This window comes from Apteryx rowi, unplaced genomic scaffold (genome assembly GCF_003343035.1).
Source record: "Apteryx rowi isolate R43461 unplaced genomic scaffold, aptRow1 scaffold_487, whole genome shotgun sequence".
Taxonomy (NCBI): Eukaryota; Metazoa; Chordata; class Aves; order Apterygiformes; family Apterygidae; genus Apteryx; species Apteryx rowi.
In genome coordinates this window covers 25,807-43,970 of record NW_020450746.1, presented here as the reverse complement: position 1 = coordinate 43,970, position 18,164 = coordinate 25,807, and the positions used below count along the sequence as shown (strand labels likewise).

Here is an 18,164-nt window from a genome sequence, read left to right as displayed (position 1 = left end):
ATAATGTAGATAAGAAGAGGCCCAGTCATTACCGGTAAATGGTTTTGTCGCCGAGACTCCTCATGGTATAAAGTTCTTACTAAATTCCTAGCAGTGGAAATTATACATCTAAATCATGTGTGCCTATATCCAGATGACTGCCTGATCTAGGGCAGGTCTGTCTCACTAGAAGATACCAAGGCAGATTGGATTACATTCCTTCATATTCCAAGTGTGGAAGAGCTGTCTTGCTATGCAGAATCCATTTGAGCTGTAATTCCTGATTGGCAAATCTTTATGTCCTGGAGGACAAGTTCCACGTCTTTCAGGAATATATAAAAAAATGTATGTGAGCCCTTAGACCTTTTGGATTATTAGTTCTGTCAGCACTCAGGTTCATAATGCCCCTTACCTCATCTTGCTAACAACTTTTAATGCTAGTTTAAGCAAGCATGTTTTGCTTTTTCACTTGCAGTGAGCAAAGATCGTGCTATTGATGATTTGCTGCTCATCAGCTGAACTTCATAATGTTGTTTTGCTGTAGCAATTGGATCCTTAAAGCTATCTGAATGTGCTTGTCATACCCAGTTTGCTTCACCAGTCCCTTTTGCATGCCTCCAATTGGTTTCCCCTACCCCCATGTTACTTAAGATCAGCTTTCAGCCACTGCATGGAGGCAGGAAAAAGATTGTTTTGTGTTACAAGCAGTAGCATGTAACATACCTTCATCTACAACTTGACTGACTCTGTGCATGCACATAAGAAAAGACTTTTTGTATGGGCCCTGCTGGAAGAGGGAAGTGGTGATTGACCGCTAAGAAGCTGACGCAGGTTCTGCATGTTCCTGCTGATTCAGCTCATTCTTCTCCAGCTGCCTGAAAACTAGGCCCAGGATTTTTGCTGCCGACCAATTTCTCTCTTTAAGGATGGGAATGGGAAAGATTTTAAATTAAATTTTCCACCTTTTTTTTTTAACCTCTTTGTCTCATGCAAATCTTTTAAATCAGCAGACCAGAATGCCAAGGATTAATCCCTTGGTAGATTAGCTGGATTTTTGGATTTTTGGTATAGGTGCTTTGTCCTTGTGTCTGAATTTTATTAGACTGATTTTTTAAAAATAGCTTTGTTTATCATCTGGCCGCTGTTCTGTCCTGAGTGATCGGATCCATTAGAAGATGGAAAGATGTGTTAACTCTAACTGCTGTTAGTGTAGGAAGTATGTTGCTAATTTGTGTTATATATTGTGCTAGACTCCACAGAGTGCAGAAAAAATAGTTTTTGCAGGAGAGAATTTACAATTAAAGCAGTAAACATGATAGACGATAGCTGGTTATAGATAAAGCTCGCAAGAAGATGAGACCATATTGATCAGCATGACAGGTAAAGTGCATTTTCAGCATTTTAGCAACCTGGATTGGGTGCTTTTAGGCATCACCATAAAAGATTTTTAAAGGGGAAACTGAAAAGTTGAAATTTCAGCTATTTTGGGGATTCTTCATTCAAACAGGAATGAACACAGGGAGAGTCAAGAGGCTTTCGACTGGAAAATCTGACAAGTTCCTAGTTGAAAAAAGTCAGTTGTCTTCTATTGACTGAGATAAGGTGAACTGAGATGGATGCAGGAAAGAGAGATGATTCTGAAAAATATTTCTTTTACAATTTTGGGTTGCAGGATTATTATCCCAAGCAGTTATAACAAGGAAATAGAAGGGGAGCCTAGGATGTAATTCAGGAATCAAGGACTTGCAATAAATCCAGTTCTTTCATTGTACTTCTCTGTTGTCTTTTGTCATTGTAATTTATCTCACTTAGGCCACATCTGAAAAAAAAAAAGTTCACGGGTACAAAAGATCTGTGTAAGTACTAATTATTTTGTTAGATCTTAACACAAAGGTAATGAGATTTAAATAATCTCTTGCCAGGAAGGTATATGCAACCCAACTGTAATATCTGGCTCCCTGTCTTGCTATTGAGACGATTCAGACAGGATATGATTTGCCTTGTGAAGAACAAATTTGCTTGTCACTTGTTGTGCTTCTGGAGGGGAACAAAAGAAAACCAAAGCACCCTTGCTCTTTTGTTTCAAAGTTTCACTTTACCTTTTCTGCTTCACTGTATCTCTATGTTAAATTTAAATGCAGTGATACATAAATACATTAAATTATATTTTTTCTGCCAGTTCTGTAGGTAAAGTGGGTAGATGGTAGAACAAATAACTTAGAGCCTGTATATCCTAGGAAGCTTTTCAACCCCTTACAATCAATGATAGACTTTCTTTTTTCAGTTAATAATTCTTCAGCTGCTAGAAAGAAGAAAAAAGAAAAAAATAGGTTAGGAAGAAGAGGGATAAAGGTAGCCTACTTATGTACCTTCATTTCCTGGGGTGATTCTGTTCTGTATTGAAGTGTGAGTCTAGAAGCGTATATGCTCTTTCCTAAGAGACAAGAATTTTAGTTCTACATCGCTTTCACTTTACTGCTGTCAGAAAGCTTCAAAGAGAGGGGTCACTTCAGCATCTCTCAATACTAGCCAACTTCTGTTTTCAGTAAAGAAATAGTGTTTGTATTTTTCTGTGGAGCAGGAACTTAGGCCTCAAGCTCCTCCTTCGTCATAATGTTCAGGAAAATGAAACATTCAGTAATATTAGAAAGGAATTTTGCAAAAGAAGCAAGAACCCAGACCTTAACCGTAAGTCTAGTTTACTCATAACTTGTGTTAGCCCACAAAAACCTTTAACAAAATAATATATTATGATTTGTGAAGTCTTATAGATGGGGTTGCTCTCTTATGAATTTTCAGAGAAAATCCAGTTTAAGCTTAATACAATAAATAGAATATGTAAACATTTAGACTTGTATTACATATTATGCGAAAGGCTTCAAATCACCATTCATCATTTTTATTTCATGGGACTTCCTGTTTTGGTTATTGAAGGGGAGGTATGCGTTGGGAATGCATAGCAAATTTTTTGAGTGTAAGAATTTTTTGCAAAACAGTCACATTAGTTCTCAACTTACACTTCTTAGAATCTTTTCAAGGACTGTTTGCTGAAAATGATCCTGAAAATAATTCGTATATGTACTATACTTATTGTGGTCCTTTTGCATTTTATAGGTACCATTATTGTATATAATTATTTTCTTGCTTTCTAAGAACCTGAGTCTGTAAAAACATTAAAAACAGAGTAGCTGCATAATGATGATATATAAGTAGCTTGATGCCATTTGATGTCAAGTCATTGGAGTAATGATGATGCAAATTTTTTTCATTGCAACCCTTTACAAAGTCACTGAAAATAGTTTCACAGGCTTATGGCTACTTTAGTTGTAGAAGTTTAGTAGCCTATTATACTCTGTGGCTTGATCTTACATTACCCTACAACTTGTGTGGTCATTTTACATCAAGATAAAAGGGTTAATAAGGTGCTGCTAAAGCAGAATGGCTACTTCTGACATCTGCTTTACATTCATTTCACTGTGGTGTGACTGGCTGGGTGAAGAGGAATGTGTGCCTTATACCAAAGGATTCTTGAGTTCTGTCTCAAGCTCTTTTTAAGTTATTGCAAGGACTTTTTTGTCATTGCAACACAGTAGAAACTTCGGCAGCTTAACTAAAAAAATAAAATAAATGGTTTTTAATGATGGGAGAAGGAGTCAATAACATGGTGGTATTTCCAAAGTCTTGGATTGGGCATGCTATTACTGATTATCAATCATTTTTTAAAAAGTTGGGACTTAAAATCTGTTTGTAGAACTTCCACTCCTAATACATTTAAGTGAGGAGTACATCCAGCCTATGAGCATATCTGGGTTAAAAAAAAAAAAGTCCTCAAGCAGTTCAAGACAAAGGTGCTATAACTGGCTTGTTGAGAGAGGACTAATTAAGAAATGTCTCCCTTTATCTGGTTTTCTAGAAGTTACAGTGGTTCACTTCCTCTTAGCAAAGAATTATTATATAGAATGACACTAGGCAGTACATTAAATAGTTATTATCTATTTGTTCTCTGGGGCTTGATATTTTGGTTAAAATTAGAGTTATATGCTAGACAGCTGTTCACTTATCAGATGACAGGATCAGCTTGAAATAACTTCATGTGGTGTGTTTGAATAACCAAAAATCAGGGAGAATCTGGGAAATTGCCTCTCTTACGAGGAGGATCTGTTTTGCCTGAATTCTAGCCTCACTCTGCATACCTTTTATTTCCCCCCTCCCCCCCCCCTTTTCTCCAGTACTGATACTTGAAAAGGTGGAAAATGGAGATCTGAGCAACAAGATATTGAAGATCACGGATTTCGGCTTGGCCAGGGAATGGCATAAAACTACCAAAATGAGTGCAGCTGGGACATATGCCTGGATGGCTCCTGAGGTCATCCGCTCCTCCATGTTCTCCAAAGGCAGCGATGTGTGGAGGTATTGATTTGGCATTAAGTGATTGGAAACTAAAGGGTAACTATATGTGCCAGGAAAGCTATCTTATGCTTAAAAATGAGTAACAATGAACCAAATATGAAAATTCTTGGCTTAAGGAAGCTTTATCTGCTGGCTTTACATCTGCCAGATTCTCAGCCTACTCTGAGACTAATTGTAAACCTTTGCTTTGTAGAAAGTGGTGGGCCAGCTCATGCATGCCTCTAAATTTTTGTTGTTCTGTAAACCCATATTCAGATTATCCTAGGATTTGTAATACCTGTCCCTCTATATTACCTAAAACAAACGTTCTGTGCTATTTGGTATTGGCTGACTCAATCAAAGGCCATAAGAACAAGCTGAGAAGCACTTACAGTTGCTGCTTTTTTACTATTTCTCCAAGAGTAGTCGGATCATTTTATGTTCTGCTGGTAATCTGTGTTATATACTCTGTACCTAATCAAATTCTCTCTGCAAGTTTCAGCATGAATGTGATGTTTTTCACTTTTGTACTAAGTTTGTGAATTATTTCCACCCTTCCAGTCTTTGGCATAAGATAGGAAATCTCTTCTGTAGCTGAACCTGAGTAGGTAATCTGTAAGTAATTATTTGCGTGTATATATTGTCATTTCCATTCAGGCACTAGGATTTCTGAGAATAGAAGCTATTTTGGTGGGAATGGATGTAAAGATTGGCCCACAGACTTACAAAAATTGACTCTGAATGTGACTCTTGCAAGTGAATTGGTAAATCCAGAATCCGGTAGATAGCTCTAGGAAAATGAGCTATCTAGATGGTATGTAATGTAGAATTAGTACTGAACATCTGGAACAGACAAGTAAACAGAATTTCAGTTTTCTTGTGGGGAGAGAGGTATTGAAATGTCAAGGTGACTGGATCTTTAGAACAGTAAGATTGTGTAGTTGGTCAGTGGTGCTCCCACACAGAGCATGCATACTGTGAACTCTGTCAAGATAAAGAAATATCCCAGCTGGTAGAATTATTTGGCTGTTATGGCAGAGATCTGGTGTGAGGGTTCTTATTTTCCTTATCTGGTTTTGTTGAATAGATAATATATTACTTTGTGGTAAGTCTGTGAACTTATATTTTGCACATGGTGGTAGTCAGCATGGATAAAATTCAGACACTATAATTAAACTACAGAGGTTTACCTTATTTATCTGAGAGAGGAATTGTGTAAGAGGTAGGCTTTTTTTTCTGGGTGAAATCTGGCAAAAATGAAAACCTCGGTCATGCATATTTTCCAGTGTTGACAGTACTGGCTTGAACACAGCATGCCAAACTTGAACCTCAGTTTCCTCTTCTCTGAAATAGTGCTAGAATGACTGTGGCGGGGGGAGCGATTCCTCTCTAATTGTAACCCAGACATGCTGAACAGATCAGTAGATGTTCTGTACCAGTATGATTCGGCATCATTTTGAAAGAGAGATGACCTACTAGACTGGCTGATGATTTTCATGAAGGTAGCTCAGGAATCTTTATAACTGTGCAAAAATATCAGTGTGGTCATTGACTTAAAGACTGTAAATCACTTCAAAATCTTTGGTAGTTTTTCAGACTATTATAATTCTGTTTTAAGATTAGGGAATGACTTTCCTCTTTCATTATGGTTACCACCTTTCCTTGAGAATAGGGTGAATTTCTCTAAGTGTTCTTCCTTAAACAAAGCATCATCACTGTTAAGAACTATGTTATATTGTCTCTCTATAAGCCTTCTCTCTGTGGTGGCCAAAACCTTGGGTCATACCTAAAATAAGCTGAACAGAACACTGTGTCTGAGGCATGCATGCAGAGGAAAATGCTTGCTGGTGCAGTCCCTACTAGTGTGTCAATGTTTGAAAGCACTGGATTTTACAAGAGCAGTTGTGGACAACTATAAGAAATCCTGTCCCCACTCAAGAATGCAACTGAAGTTCTTAACAGGATGAACTTTTTTAATCCTATTAGATATACCCCTCCTCTTGTCCACTTTAAACTCTTGGTTAATCGCTGGAGTTAAGGGATCTTTTTGCCTGATAAACAACCTTCCAGTTAGTCTGTGCAGCATCAACAGAATTGGCTGTGTCTGTCCCTAACATTCACAAACCTTTTTATTACAACATCTTTTCTAAAAAGCATGTTAGAATAATACTGCAAGAGGTCCCGGCTGAAGTGTTGCCCAGCCCTTTAACAAACGTCTTATTCCACTTGTGTTCTTGCTGCACAAATAAACAAATAGCTGCTGGAAAAGATGCTTGCCAGGACTGTTATTTCCTGAGTCAGTCTTTTATCCCAGCATAAATAACCACTTCATGCAATTCCTTTCCAAAATGTATCAAGCTCCATTTTAAAATCTGTTCTTTTTTTTGCCCCATTCTGTTGGAGGGTTGGCAAAGAACTTAATAGGCTGAGGAATGCTCCGGCCACTTCTGTCCATCACCAGGGCCTTGACCAGTGCAAAGCTTGCTGATAATAACAGTACTTAGCACTTTCTGCTAGAGTAAATTTGTTGTTATGAATTGTGTTGTAGTGCACCTGGGTGTTTTAGGCCTACAGCTGAAGCTCTGTGCATATATTGCACAGAGTAGAAAGAAGATACTTTTTCATTTGAAAATGTCAGACCCATTCTATTAGTCTAATAATGTGTTTGAGAAGAGAGTTAGGAATTTGTTTTGGATTTACAGGAGTGAAATCGAAGCGCAGATATTGCAGCTTATCCAATATTGCACAGCTAACATTAGTAGGCATATAATCCAAATTCCCCTGTCATTTTACTGCTTAAATGTATTTCTTGTTTGCTTTCCACTTCATTTTTCTCTTGTGCTGCTTAAAAGAAAATCTTTTTCATGTTATTGTTATGATTGGTATGCAGAAGCTAAGGCCACCATGCAACCTTCATCTAATTTCCTCAGTTTAGATGCTCATAAGACACATCTACTCTGAGACCAGTGAAATAGCTAGGAATTAAATTTTCATTTAGGAACAAAATATCAGAACTACTTAAAACTATCTGATTAGCAGATCAAGATATTTCAGCCTTTTGGTGGTGTAGAAACTTCAGTCATTAGAATATTTCATTTGAATCAAGCGTTGGCAAGCACTTTCATCCACAACTGACCACTTGCAGGCTTCTGTAGACATTTGCCTCTACAGACACAGAGGAAACACTGGTGAGACTTCGGTTCCTGGCTGATAAGTGTTGACTAGCAATACTGACAGAAACTGTTGTGGGAGAAGCATACACAGTAACTGACTGTTTTGACATAAGCAGGAGATGTTAGTTTCTGGAGCTGCCAGTCCAATAACATGCAAAATACAAAGTGTTAATCACCATTAAAAATATGAAGAAGTTCAATCTTTCTTGGCAAAAATGATCTTCTGGTTTCTATTGTTGCCAGGATCCCCTTCTTGGACAGATGGTTCCTTTCTTACGCAAAGTCATAAACCTCAGGAGATGGTTAAGAGGAAGCCAAGGTACAAATGCCATTGAACAATAACAGTGAGAAGGGAAATGAGTTTGTTCTTTTTCTTTCTTTCTTTGTAAGTTCACAGCATTACAGGGGAGGTGGCAAAATCACATGTGAAATCCTGCAGACCTCCAGCCTCCCTCTCCCTGAAAATCCAGTGAGTAGGATTGAACCTGATGTTAAATGGCTTAAAGGATTACTGGATCACTGGGAGATGGCTAGTTATGCATATAGGTGTCAGTTGACTTGGACACATGGTCTGTATCACATGATTCCTACTGTAACTGAAGTCCAAAAATTACTACCATTTGCTGGAAAAATAAATGAGCTTCACCAGTTTTTCTTCCTCCCTGTTGAGAATGAGAAGAGCCCCTTGATTCTTTCCTCATGCTCCTTTTTTGTATGTCTCTTCTACTTCTGGCTTTTTGCTTTGTAGTTCCCAGTCCCCTGCTTGAGAGTTAACAGAAAACRCTCTTTTCAGCACCTCTCTTGCTGTTTATTCACTTAGGATGGTGGATGTTTAATGCCACAAAGCAGTGCTTTCTTCACTAGTTCTCTGGAAGCAGTATTCTCAGCCTTGGACTGTCAGTGTGTGAGGAAGAGGTGGCATTAGGTTTGGTGTCAGAAACAAAGTGATCTTTTCTGCAATATGTACTTTTCCTGTCATGTTAGAAGAAACACAGATCTGTCCACTTTGTCTTTTGAAAATTATCTTGCAGAAGTGTTCTGAGCGTATCAACAGGGCTTTTTTAACCATTTCATTAAGAGAAATAACTAATCCATGCTTTATGCTGAACTAGTGGTAAAATAATAACATCTCTTTGGCAATTTGTCCTACCTTTTGATATCAAAACTTGCATCCAAACTGAAGGGTAATATGAACAGTCAAATTTAAACATGACAAATATATATTTGATCCAATATTCATTTTCTGTGTGTACATCTTATGTATGAATCCTAGGAGGCCAAAAAGAAAATGGGAAATCCTTAAAATCCTGCTTTTTTTTTCTTTAGAAATGAGGATATTGATGTAGTAAGAAATTCAGAAACTTGTTGGAAAGAAATAATCAATGGGATAATATCAAAAGTATGAATTATATAGGAAAAACGAAAAGGTTGCATAGATGAAGAAATGATACTTCATGTTTAAACTACCTGTGTCAGCAGGGAAGATAGAATCTCTAGTGACTGAAACTCCACATCTAAATAGGAAAAATATAGTATTAAGACTGATTGTCCAACTAGGATGGCAACAGTTACAGTGAAATATTAAGGGCTTGTTGGGGCAGGGGAAGAGAAATTTCAAGAGTGCAAGATATGATAATAAAAATTTTGATTACCCCCCAAATGGATAAGGGCAAATGTTACTTTGAGACATGAAGAAGGAGATTAATCTTTTAGCTTCAAAAATGACTGTTTCATGGAACAGCTATTCAGGGAGCTTTTAAGAGGAGAAGCAGTTTTTCATTTGGTCTTCAGCCATGTGTAGGATGTTTTCAACATACTGCTGTATAACAGTGGTCAAAGTATACTTAGATTGAATATCTTTGCAAGATCAATTAAAGATCATTACAGAAGTGTTTAATCTAAAGGAGAGGAATGAGAACATTAAAGAATTTAGTTAAAAGCAAAAGAAAGGGGTACACAACACAATGACAGACAGCATTGATATCATTTAAAGACACCACATTAAAGCTCAGAACAAATGTGTAGGAAAAACTTTAAAAGAAAAAAAAAAACAGTAGAGGAGACTACTAGAAATGAAGACATCCTTCAAAAAGTTGAAATTGTATCCAAATGAGGAAAATAAGGCATAGACTTAAGTGCTGGAAAGCTATGTGTGAGGAACATTTTGCAAAAAACACAAAAACAATTAAATTGCTTTCAAATATAGCACAGGTGAAAAACCTGCTGAAGAACCTAAGGCCAAGAGGTGATCAAGATGTAAAAGTACAAAGAAGATAAGGCTGTAGCAGAAAAGCTTTAGTAAGTTATTTGCAATGTATCTGCTAGAATGGAGTACAAAGAGGCTCTTTGGTTGAAACTTTTTTTTTAAAGGGGAACAAGTTGGAGGATGTCTCTGACTGAAGTACTGTCAGAAGAGGTGTTAAAACCAACTGATAAAATGAACGATAACAAATCATTGGGATTTATGGTAACACCCAAGAATACTAAAGGAAGGCAAAGGAGAAATAGCTGAGTTAATAGCTGTGGTGTGTAACCTGTTGCTTAAAGCTACCTTAATACCAGAGAAATGGAAGGTGACAAACATGATGCCAATTTTTAAAAGAGCTTCCTGGGGTATCAGTAAGTCTGATTTCCATTTATACAGAGTGGTAGAAACAGTAATAAAGAGTGAAACTGGTAGACATATGAACATATATGGAGGATAGTCAGCTTCTGTAGAAGGAAATCATGCCTTGTGAACCTATGAGACTTCTTGAAGGAGTGTCAGCGAGTATGTGGACAAGTGGTAATATTGCTTATAACATATTTGGTTTTCTAAAAACTTTCAACAAAGTCAAAAGCTTTTAAAGAAAGTAAATTGATGTGGGAAGAGAGGGAAAGTCTATGGTTTCCCATCAGTTAGTCAATTCTCAGTCTACTAACAGAATAAATCAGTTTTCTTGGTGGGAAATTCTGTGTCCAATATATTGGTAAGCGACTTGGAAAGGGGATAAATGTTTAGATAACAACATTTGCTGATGATACAAAGTTATTCAGAATAGGAAAAACAAATCTACTGCAGGGACCTGAGGAAAAGTTTTGCTCTGTTGAATGATAAAATTTAATAATAATGCGAAGTAGTGCACATGGGAGAAAAAATTTCACATGTACAATGACAGGCTCTAAGTTTTACTATTATGGTTCAGGAAAAAAATACTGGAGTTATTGTGGGTAACAGCTCATTCTGCAAGGAGTCAGAAAGGCAAGTGTAAAATTGGGAATTAATAGGAAAGAAATAAAGAAACAAAACAGGAAATACGGTGCCTCTTCCTGCAGCCTAAACTTTGTGGTTTTGGTCCTTCCAACTCAAAAATGTTAAAATGGAATGAGAAAGGGTACAAAAGATGTCAAGGTCAGTCAAAAGTATGAAATGGCTTCTGTTCAAGAAAAGATTAACTAGATTAGGACTTTTGGGGCTTGAAAGAAGATGACTTGGCAGGATGTCATGGGAGCCATGGGAGCCTGTAAAATTGTGGATGGCATGGAGGAAGCTAACAGGGAACATATGTTCACTCTTTCTTGTATTACAAGAAATACAGGGGAAAGAACAAATGAAGTTATCAGGTGGCAAGTTCAAAACAAATAATTGGAAGTATTTTTTTCCCTCAATGCATAATTAAATTGTGGAACTCGCTACCGCAGAATGTAGAGGAGGGCAAATGGGTTCCAAAGAGGATAAGACAGATCAGTGGAAGAAAAACTTGTCAGGCTACTAAATATGAAGAAGCCATCTCTGGCTCAGGATTCCTCGAAGCAGAGAGAATATTCTGGGGCTCTGTTGTCTGTCATGTTCATACTGCTACTCACTGCCAAAGGCAAGATAGAAGGCTTGAAAGGACCTTGGTCTGACTGAGCAGAAATGGTGAGTTTTAATTTTGCTGAAGGTTCAGGGCAAAGGAAGAAGAGCTAGACGTATATTGTGATCTGCTGATGCTGGAATTGTTTTTGCAATGAAACAGGAGAAGCAGGCTATTTTATTAGAATTTGAAGCTCGAAGGGATGTGCCCTTTAACCTGTATGCCTCTGGCTCATAAAACTGGATAATGTTATAATAATTGACAGTCTACTAAGGCTAAGGTATTGACCTCTGCCAGGATATCAGTATTTACCTTTTTATTATCTTACGCCTATTAAATGAGCATCCTGATGGACTCTGTGTTTCAGTGGAGAATGAAGTGTTTAGCACCCAAGGTATTTTTGGGTTGCTTCTGAATAGATGTTTAAATGTTTAGATTATGAATGGTACATCAGTGTATGTGTGGCTCGCTGTGGTTACCTGATAAAACACAAACCATTGTTCTGAACCAGAACATGTCTGACTGATTTAAGAAATTTAACGCTCCCTGAAGCTAATACGTCTGCTTGTCTATGTATAAAGTTAAGGTTGGCATTACATTATAATCCTGAAGCAGAACATGGGGAATGGTGGGGGGAAGGCGGGGAACAGAAAACCCCACTTCTATCAGCTCTGCTTCTGGGACTGAAGTTACTATTATCAGCATCTGATTATCTCTGTTACTATTACAACTAGAAATTTATTTTCTGGGGCTACTTTTTTCTCTGATCACATCATAAACAGTTCTTTCCAGTTATCAGCACAAATCTTTGAAAACCAGTTGACTGCGGTACCTTGGAGGTTTCAGTCTGCTATCTACTACTATATTTGTCTGTATTACGTGTACAAAAATCCGTGTACTATTTAAAAACTGCATACGTGTGTGTGTGCATATGTGTGTGTATATATACTTAGTCTGTATTTATATATATTTTTAGTGTGTATATATATGTATATAAAAGGTTCTGGAGCTATTTCTTTAATTTGATAGTTTAGATTTTATGAAATATCTTAAGAACAACATAATTCGAAACAGATTTTCACTTATTTTTAAAAATCAAAAAACACAAAAAGCCCTTCAGGTTTTTGAGACAGTTTCACTGGGTTCTCATTTGAAGCTTGCTGAACCAGGTACAAGAATTATGTTAGAATTTTTTGAGTTGTTCCCAGTTTCCAGAGAGAAAATGCTTGTTACCCAAGAGGTGATAATGATGTCTTATTTCACACCTTGCAAGACCTTTTGAATGTTGACATAGGTTTTAATAGCTCAAAATTGTTTTAAATTGCTTAACTTCTGGTATTTGCTATTGACCCCTTCAGAGTTATAGAAATCCCGAAGTTAGAAATGATTCTGGTAGACCCCACATTCTCCCTGTGGGGCAAAAAAGGGAAAAAAAATGGGAAGTAGGACTGCCAAGTCTCTCAGAGCCATACAGTTGGCTTCTTTCTCACAGTCCTTCCCTGCTAGGCTTGCATTTCACCCATTTGCAGCATGGCGCTGCAGCCTCTCTCCTATTCAGTGCCCCGACGTACCTGATACTAGCTGATTGCGGACTCGTGCACAGATAGAGGTAGCTAGCAGGCCACAGAAAGTGGAAAAAGGTCTTGTGCTGTGGTGCAGCTGAAGGTCTGCCACCCTCCAGTGTCCTGTGCGTTTTTACTGTAATCAAACCTTGCAACTTGTGGCCTGGCATATGGGGTTGTTGAGAGAAGGAGCTTGAGCTGTCTGTGGAAGTATGACAAATCTGTCAATTTATTTACAGGTAACTGAAAACGTGTCATCTAGACACCCAGCCTGATCCCAGTGTTGCAGCTCTATTAGAGCATAATATAATAATGGAGCAGGAGATAGGTCTCTTGGTTTCTACCAGAGGTCACCTAGCCATATGAAGTGTTTGCAGATCTGTGACTTGTCAGCTGTGATACTCTCCGTTAGGCTTCCAAGTGGGATATGCCATTGTTTATCCTTCAAGGTTTAGTTGCATGGTGTGAAAAAGATGGGAAGTTCCTCTTGTTTTAAAAATAATAGCACAGCATGTTGCAAGTGTAGAATTAACTAAGCAAACAAACACCCCCCTTCTTCCCCCCCCCCGCCAAAAAAAAAAACCACCAAAAAACAAAAAGCAAGGGCTGTGTTCTGTATTTGAAATGTTTCAGGTCTTCTGAAACAAATTGCCAAAACAATTATCACAGGCTAGGAATTTGAAAATGAAAATGACAGATGACTACAAATCATGAGAACTGTGCCTTCATAGAAGTCATTTTAAATATTTAATCACTTTCTTGATTTTGCCAACTCAGATTTGTAACAAAAATCTCTTAAAATTTATATTTTCGGAGAATGTGTATATTTGAAGATCCAGATGATATGAATATGTTGGAATGTATATATTGATTGATATTTTGCACAGCAATATACTAAGACTGAATGAAGAAAGAGGAAAGAAAGTTGTACAGGTCCACACAGATGACTTTACTGAATGTTCTATTTTTTGAAAAGTTGTTTGAGAAACTGAAACTCTTGCAATTCTTTTTCATTAAAATGAAATATATTAAGTAGCTTTACTTTTAAAAATTAATATATTTCTACCTGATTGGCAATGTCCTTTTTACACTTAGGTGGTTTACTGGATCACGTCTTAAATTCAGGAAAATGGGGTTACCATGTTCTGTGAAAAAAACTTTCTAGAGTCTTGTAGAAGTTGCCTAAAGAAACACAGAAGGCAGGACTGACTGCTTTAGGCGTAGAATTAAGTCAGTTTTTGAGTAGTCAGAAAAATAATTACAATGCATTTCTGTGCATTAATTCGTTTTGTTATTTAGAGGCTAAGATGTTCAGCTGAGATGAATATTTATCTGGAATTTTCTTGGACAGGAAATAAGACAAAAGTCTTATTACTTTGTTTTTAAACCTAAACAAAGTCAGAATTTTCAGAAAAATAAAATTTTTCTATGCAGTGTAGGCTTAAGAATGACTAATTTGGGGGAGGGGGGAATGCTAATGATGAATTCTTCCTTTTTGTTGACTACAGGATTCAAGAGGAAGAATCTGCCATATAATCATTTTTGTAAAAACAAAACAACCTCTCCCCCAAGCACTCACTGTTTGCAGCTGAATATGCAAAAATCCTGTTTATATTGCATGATACTCACCTGATACATTCAAATTCAAAATCAGGAATGGAGGGCTGGGGGGGGTTGGGTACCATGTGACCGATACTATTTCAGCAGAGTTATTTGATGATGATGTGCTAGCAGTTAAAAAGGGGAAGCTGACACCTAGCTTGTTGCACATAAATACTCAAGTGACCTTCTCTGATCTGCCCCACCATTTAAGCAATTCTTACTTTTACTCTGATAAGAAGCTAATAGAGTTCCTTCCCTGTGATATAGTCAAATATTAACCACAGAGAGTGCAGACAGGTTAGCTGTCTGGTTCATTGAGAACATGCATTGAAAATGTATTTTTCAAGTAAATCTGTTCTAAAAACTTTATTATTTAAAATTTTTGGACATATCAGCTTGGATATCAGTACCCTTCCACAAAATTTCAAACTAAGCCCTGGACTTATTGTGGATCTTCAATTATTGTAAAATGCAGGTAAAATAAGGCATTTTTCCAGCTTGACAGCCATGATGAGCTTGTCCAGAAAACAGGAGTTTTTTGAGTATACCAGACTTGCCCTGATAGGTTTGTCTGCTTTTTTGTTACTTAACAAAGCATGTGTTAAAGTCAAGCACTTATTCTCTTTTCCATTTCCTTCCTGATAGCTATGGCGTGTTGCTTTGGGAACTGCTAACAGGCGAGGTACCATTCCGAGGAATTGATGGTCTTGCAGTAGCATATGGTGTTGCCATGAATAAACTTGCCCTTCCAATCCCTTCTACATGTCCAGAGCCTTTTGCCAAACTCATGGAAGGTAAGACAGCTGTAGTGTGAGTACAGTCTGTGCTATTTCTTGAGTGCTGTGTAGCATTGCCTCCTTGTGTTGATTTTGATACGTAAGAGCACAGATTTCTCAGATGGCTTCTTTCAGTGGCACAAGTTGTTTTGGGACCTCTCCATGGCAATGTGCTGTGACGCATTAGTCTTGTAATAGAATGACTGTAAAAGAAGTTCTCCTGCCTTTTCTTGTTTGCTTGTTTTTGTTTTTATCAGCAGGCTTTATGGTGAAAATGGGAGCTATTGCTGTCATCTTCTAGCTGTTTATATTCCAGTAGTGAAGATGCACTGACAACAAAATTTCACTTCCATATTTTGATCTGGTTCAAAGTCTTCACTTGTTTTGAAGTTCATAGCTTGAGCACCTTCTAACCATTGTCTGGTTGGTTTGTAATGAAACTTTATCCTACTGACATTTCAGGGAGAGGGTTTAAATGTGGCTTTGACATCTGAAAATGACCCAAATGTTCAGTCAGAATGGTATGTTTTTTCTGCTTTGTGTGTGGAGATAGTTCCTGCCCAAAGTGGGCTGTTTATGAATGAAGTATCAGGGGCTGTCAGCAGAGCTACTGAAGCTCTTAAAAGGATGCAGTGTGGTAGCTTTTGGGATGCACTTATGTGAGCTGGTCTGCTGGCTATTGCAACTATTTGCATGTCAGTCCCCCTTTCCCTTCCTCCCAGTAGAACCTTTAATACTTTTTTCACTGCCTCTATTCCCAAGGTTTTTCAAGTGTTTATATGTATTAAACATTTTTATCCCCATCTGGCAGAAAAAATACTGAGGTAAAGAGAAGTCAAACATATTTTTACAGTCTCAGTGATCAAGTAGTGAGACTTAACACAGAACTGACATTCTGTGGCTCCCAGTGGTGTTTTTAGCCCCAAGACAGGGTTTTCTTTATGCAAGAAAATGTTTCAGATAGGTTTCTCTGGTTTGGAATGTTTTTGCATTTCCCTAGTCTCTTGTTGTAGGTTTTTGATTTTAACTGAAGCCTATAATTCCATATGCTGTTTTGCTAAAAAAGAAACAATCTGCGGGATAATAAACAGCAGAGCTGCAGGTGCAGTAACTGGGAAGCAATGTAAAGCAAGAAACTGCATCTGAAAGAGTTTGTGGAACTGACAGCTCTGTGTTGTGCCAGGATATTTTATTTTGATAAGGCTCCCTAAAACAAGGGCTCTGGATTTTTTTAAATGTGATGTGCCTGTTGATGGGGTTAAAAAATAATGCCCTCTATTGGGAAAGTCAGGTAGAGGCATATGGCCTTGGTTTGAACCCCACATCATAGGGTAAGCCCCATGTGGCTTTGAAATGCTTGGCTTCACCAGGGCAGGGAGAAGAGGAGAACAGGAAAACAATTACTCCCTGCCCCTTCACCAAATCTGTTTTTCAGAGAGACCATTTCCTTTTCCCGTGAACTCTTCCCCCTAATGCTGCTTTTACTTCTGAATTACTGCCCTGGTGGTCTTCACAGAGACAACAAAGCTGAACTTTCCCTCATCACAGAAAAGATTTGTGTGTTACGACTGTCCTCATTAGTGCAAATAATGGCAGATCTAGGCCTGGGAAAATAAAAGCCATGGGCCACCTGCATAGTTATCCTGTTCACTCATTCGTGTATTTGGCTGGCTGCAGTATTTTGTTTTACTTTGGGCCATGTTTGCTTTGCCATGCTTAAAACCTGGGGTAGAGGGGCAGGGGTTATGCCACTGACAGTCCGGCTGTATCACCCGTTGCTGCTAATTGGTCAGCAGCAGGGGAGCTTCAGAGCACTCTTGGACATCCTCAGTTCTCTACCTCAGTAAGAGAAGCAATTTGAAAGGCATAAACGCAAATGGGTTCTAGTTTATGCCTCCTGGAACCTGATCAGATGCTTAAATACCAGTATCTTGATACACAGTTTCAACACCGAAGTTCCCCAAAACAAAACCAAGCCTCAGCAGTCGTACAGATTTTGTCAAGTTTCCTTTCCTTTTTTTTTTTTTTTTTTTAAATTGCAGCTGCTTCTTGGAGTATTTCAATCCACAAAATGGAAGAATGAATGGATGCATTTGGCAATTAGTTTGACCTGTGGCACTATGTATTTTAACAGCATTAAAAAGGGGTTTTTTTGGTGATGTCCTAGAAAAACATTCTTTAAGATTGCTTACTCTTTTCTAAATATAAAGGCTGGGAAGTTTTTATAACATTTTTATAACTGTTTCCTTGCCTCTTCCTGTGGCAATACATGTCTTGAAACCAGTGACCATATAGAGGGATGACTGTATGTGCATATGGAGAGAGACCTACATGTTAGTTTCTTCAACTCATGCGCAAAAGCTATATTCCCTAGGTGTTAGGAATATACTTGAACGTTAATTTTTTTCTGTTTGCTTCTTGTCAAATTTTGGCATGCAGGAGTCCTGCAGTACTAAAAGGAGTAAGGATACACGTTGAGCAAGAACCTGCGTAAATGCCAGTACGGGACAATATAGAATGAGAAACTGATGTTTTCGGAAGAAATAGACATATAGGTGAAGTTAGGGGGGAGGATTGAATGAGTAAGAATTTCTGTTCAAAAGCGTTGTTAAGTCAAACATTTTAACTTAGTGGCTTTTTAAAAACAGGATCTTGATGATTTCATAGCTTGAGATGTTACTCCATGCCGTTTTCTATTTCCATGTCTGTTTTCAATGTCCAGTTCCCATCACTGTAGAAGGAGTACCTTTAGGGTATTATTGCAAGTTGAGCTGCTTGTTGTAGTAAGATGGGTACCTTAAATTCAACATTTCTAGAACTCTCTAACTGGTTACATCTTTGCGTTAG

General features: G+C 37.8%; 1 protein-coding gene across 1 annotated transcript in view; it reads left to right on the top strand.

The window, feature by feature from the left end:
* MAP3K9 (mitogen-activated protein kinase kinase kinase 9) overlaps positions 1 to 18,164 on the top strand; it is a 55,358-nt gene that overhangs the window by 23,407 nt on the left and 13,787 nt on the right. Inside the window, exons 3-4 of the mRNA XM_026078741.1 lie at positions 4,209 to 4,389; positions 15,187 to 15,335. Coding sequence (XP_025934526.1) covers positions 4,209 to 4,389; positions 15,187 to 15,335 — 330 coding nt within the window. The remainder of the gene's footprint in view (positions 1 to 4,208; positions 4,390 to 15,186; positions 15,336 to 18,164) is intronic.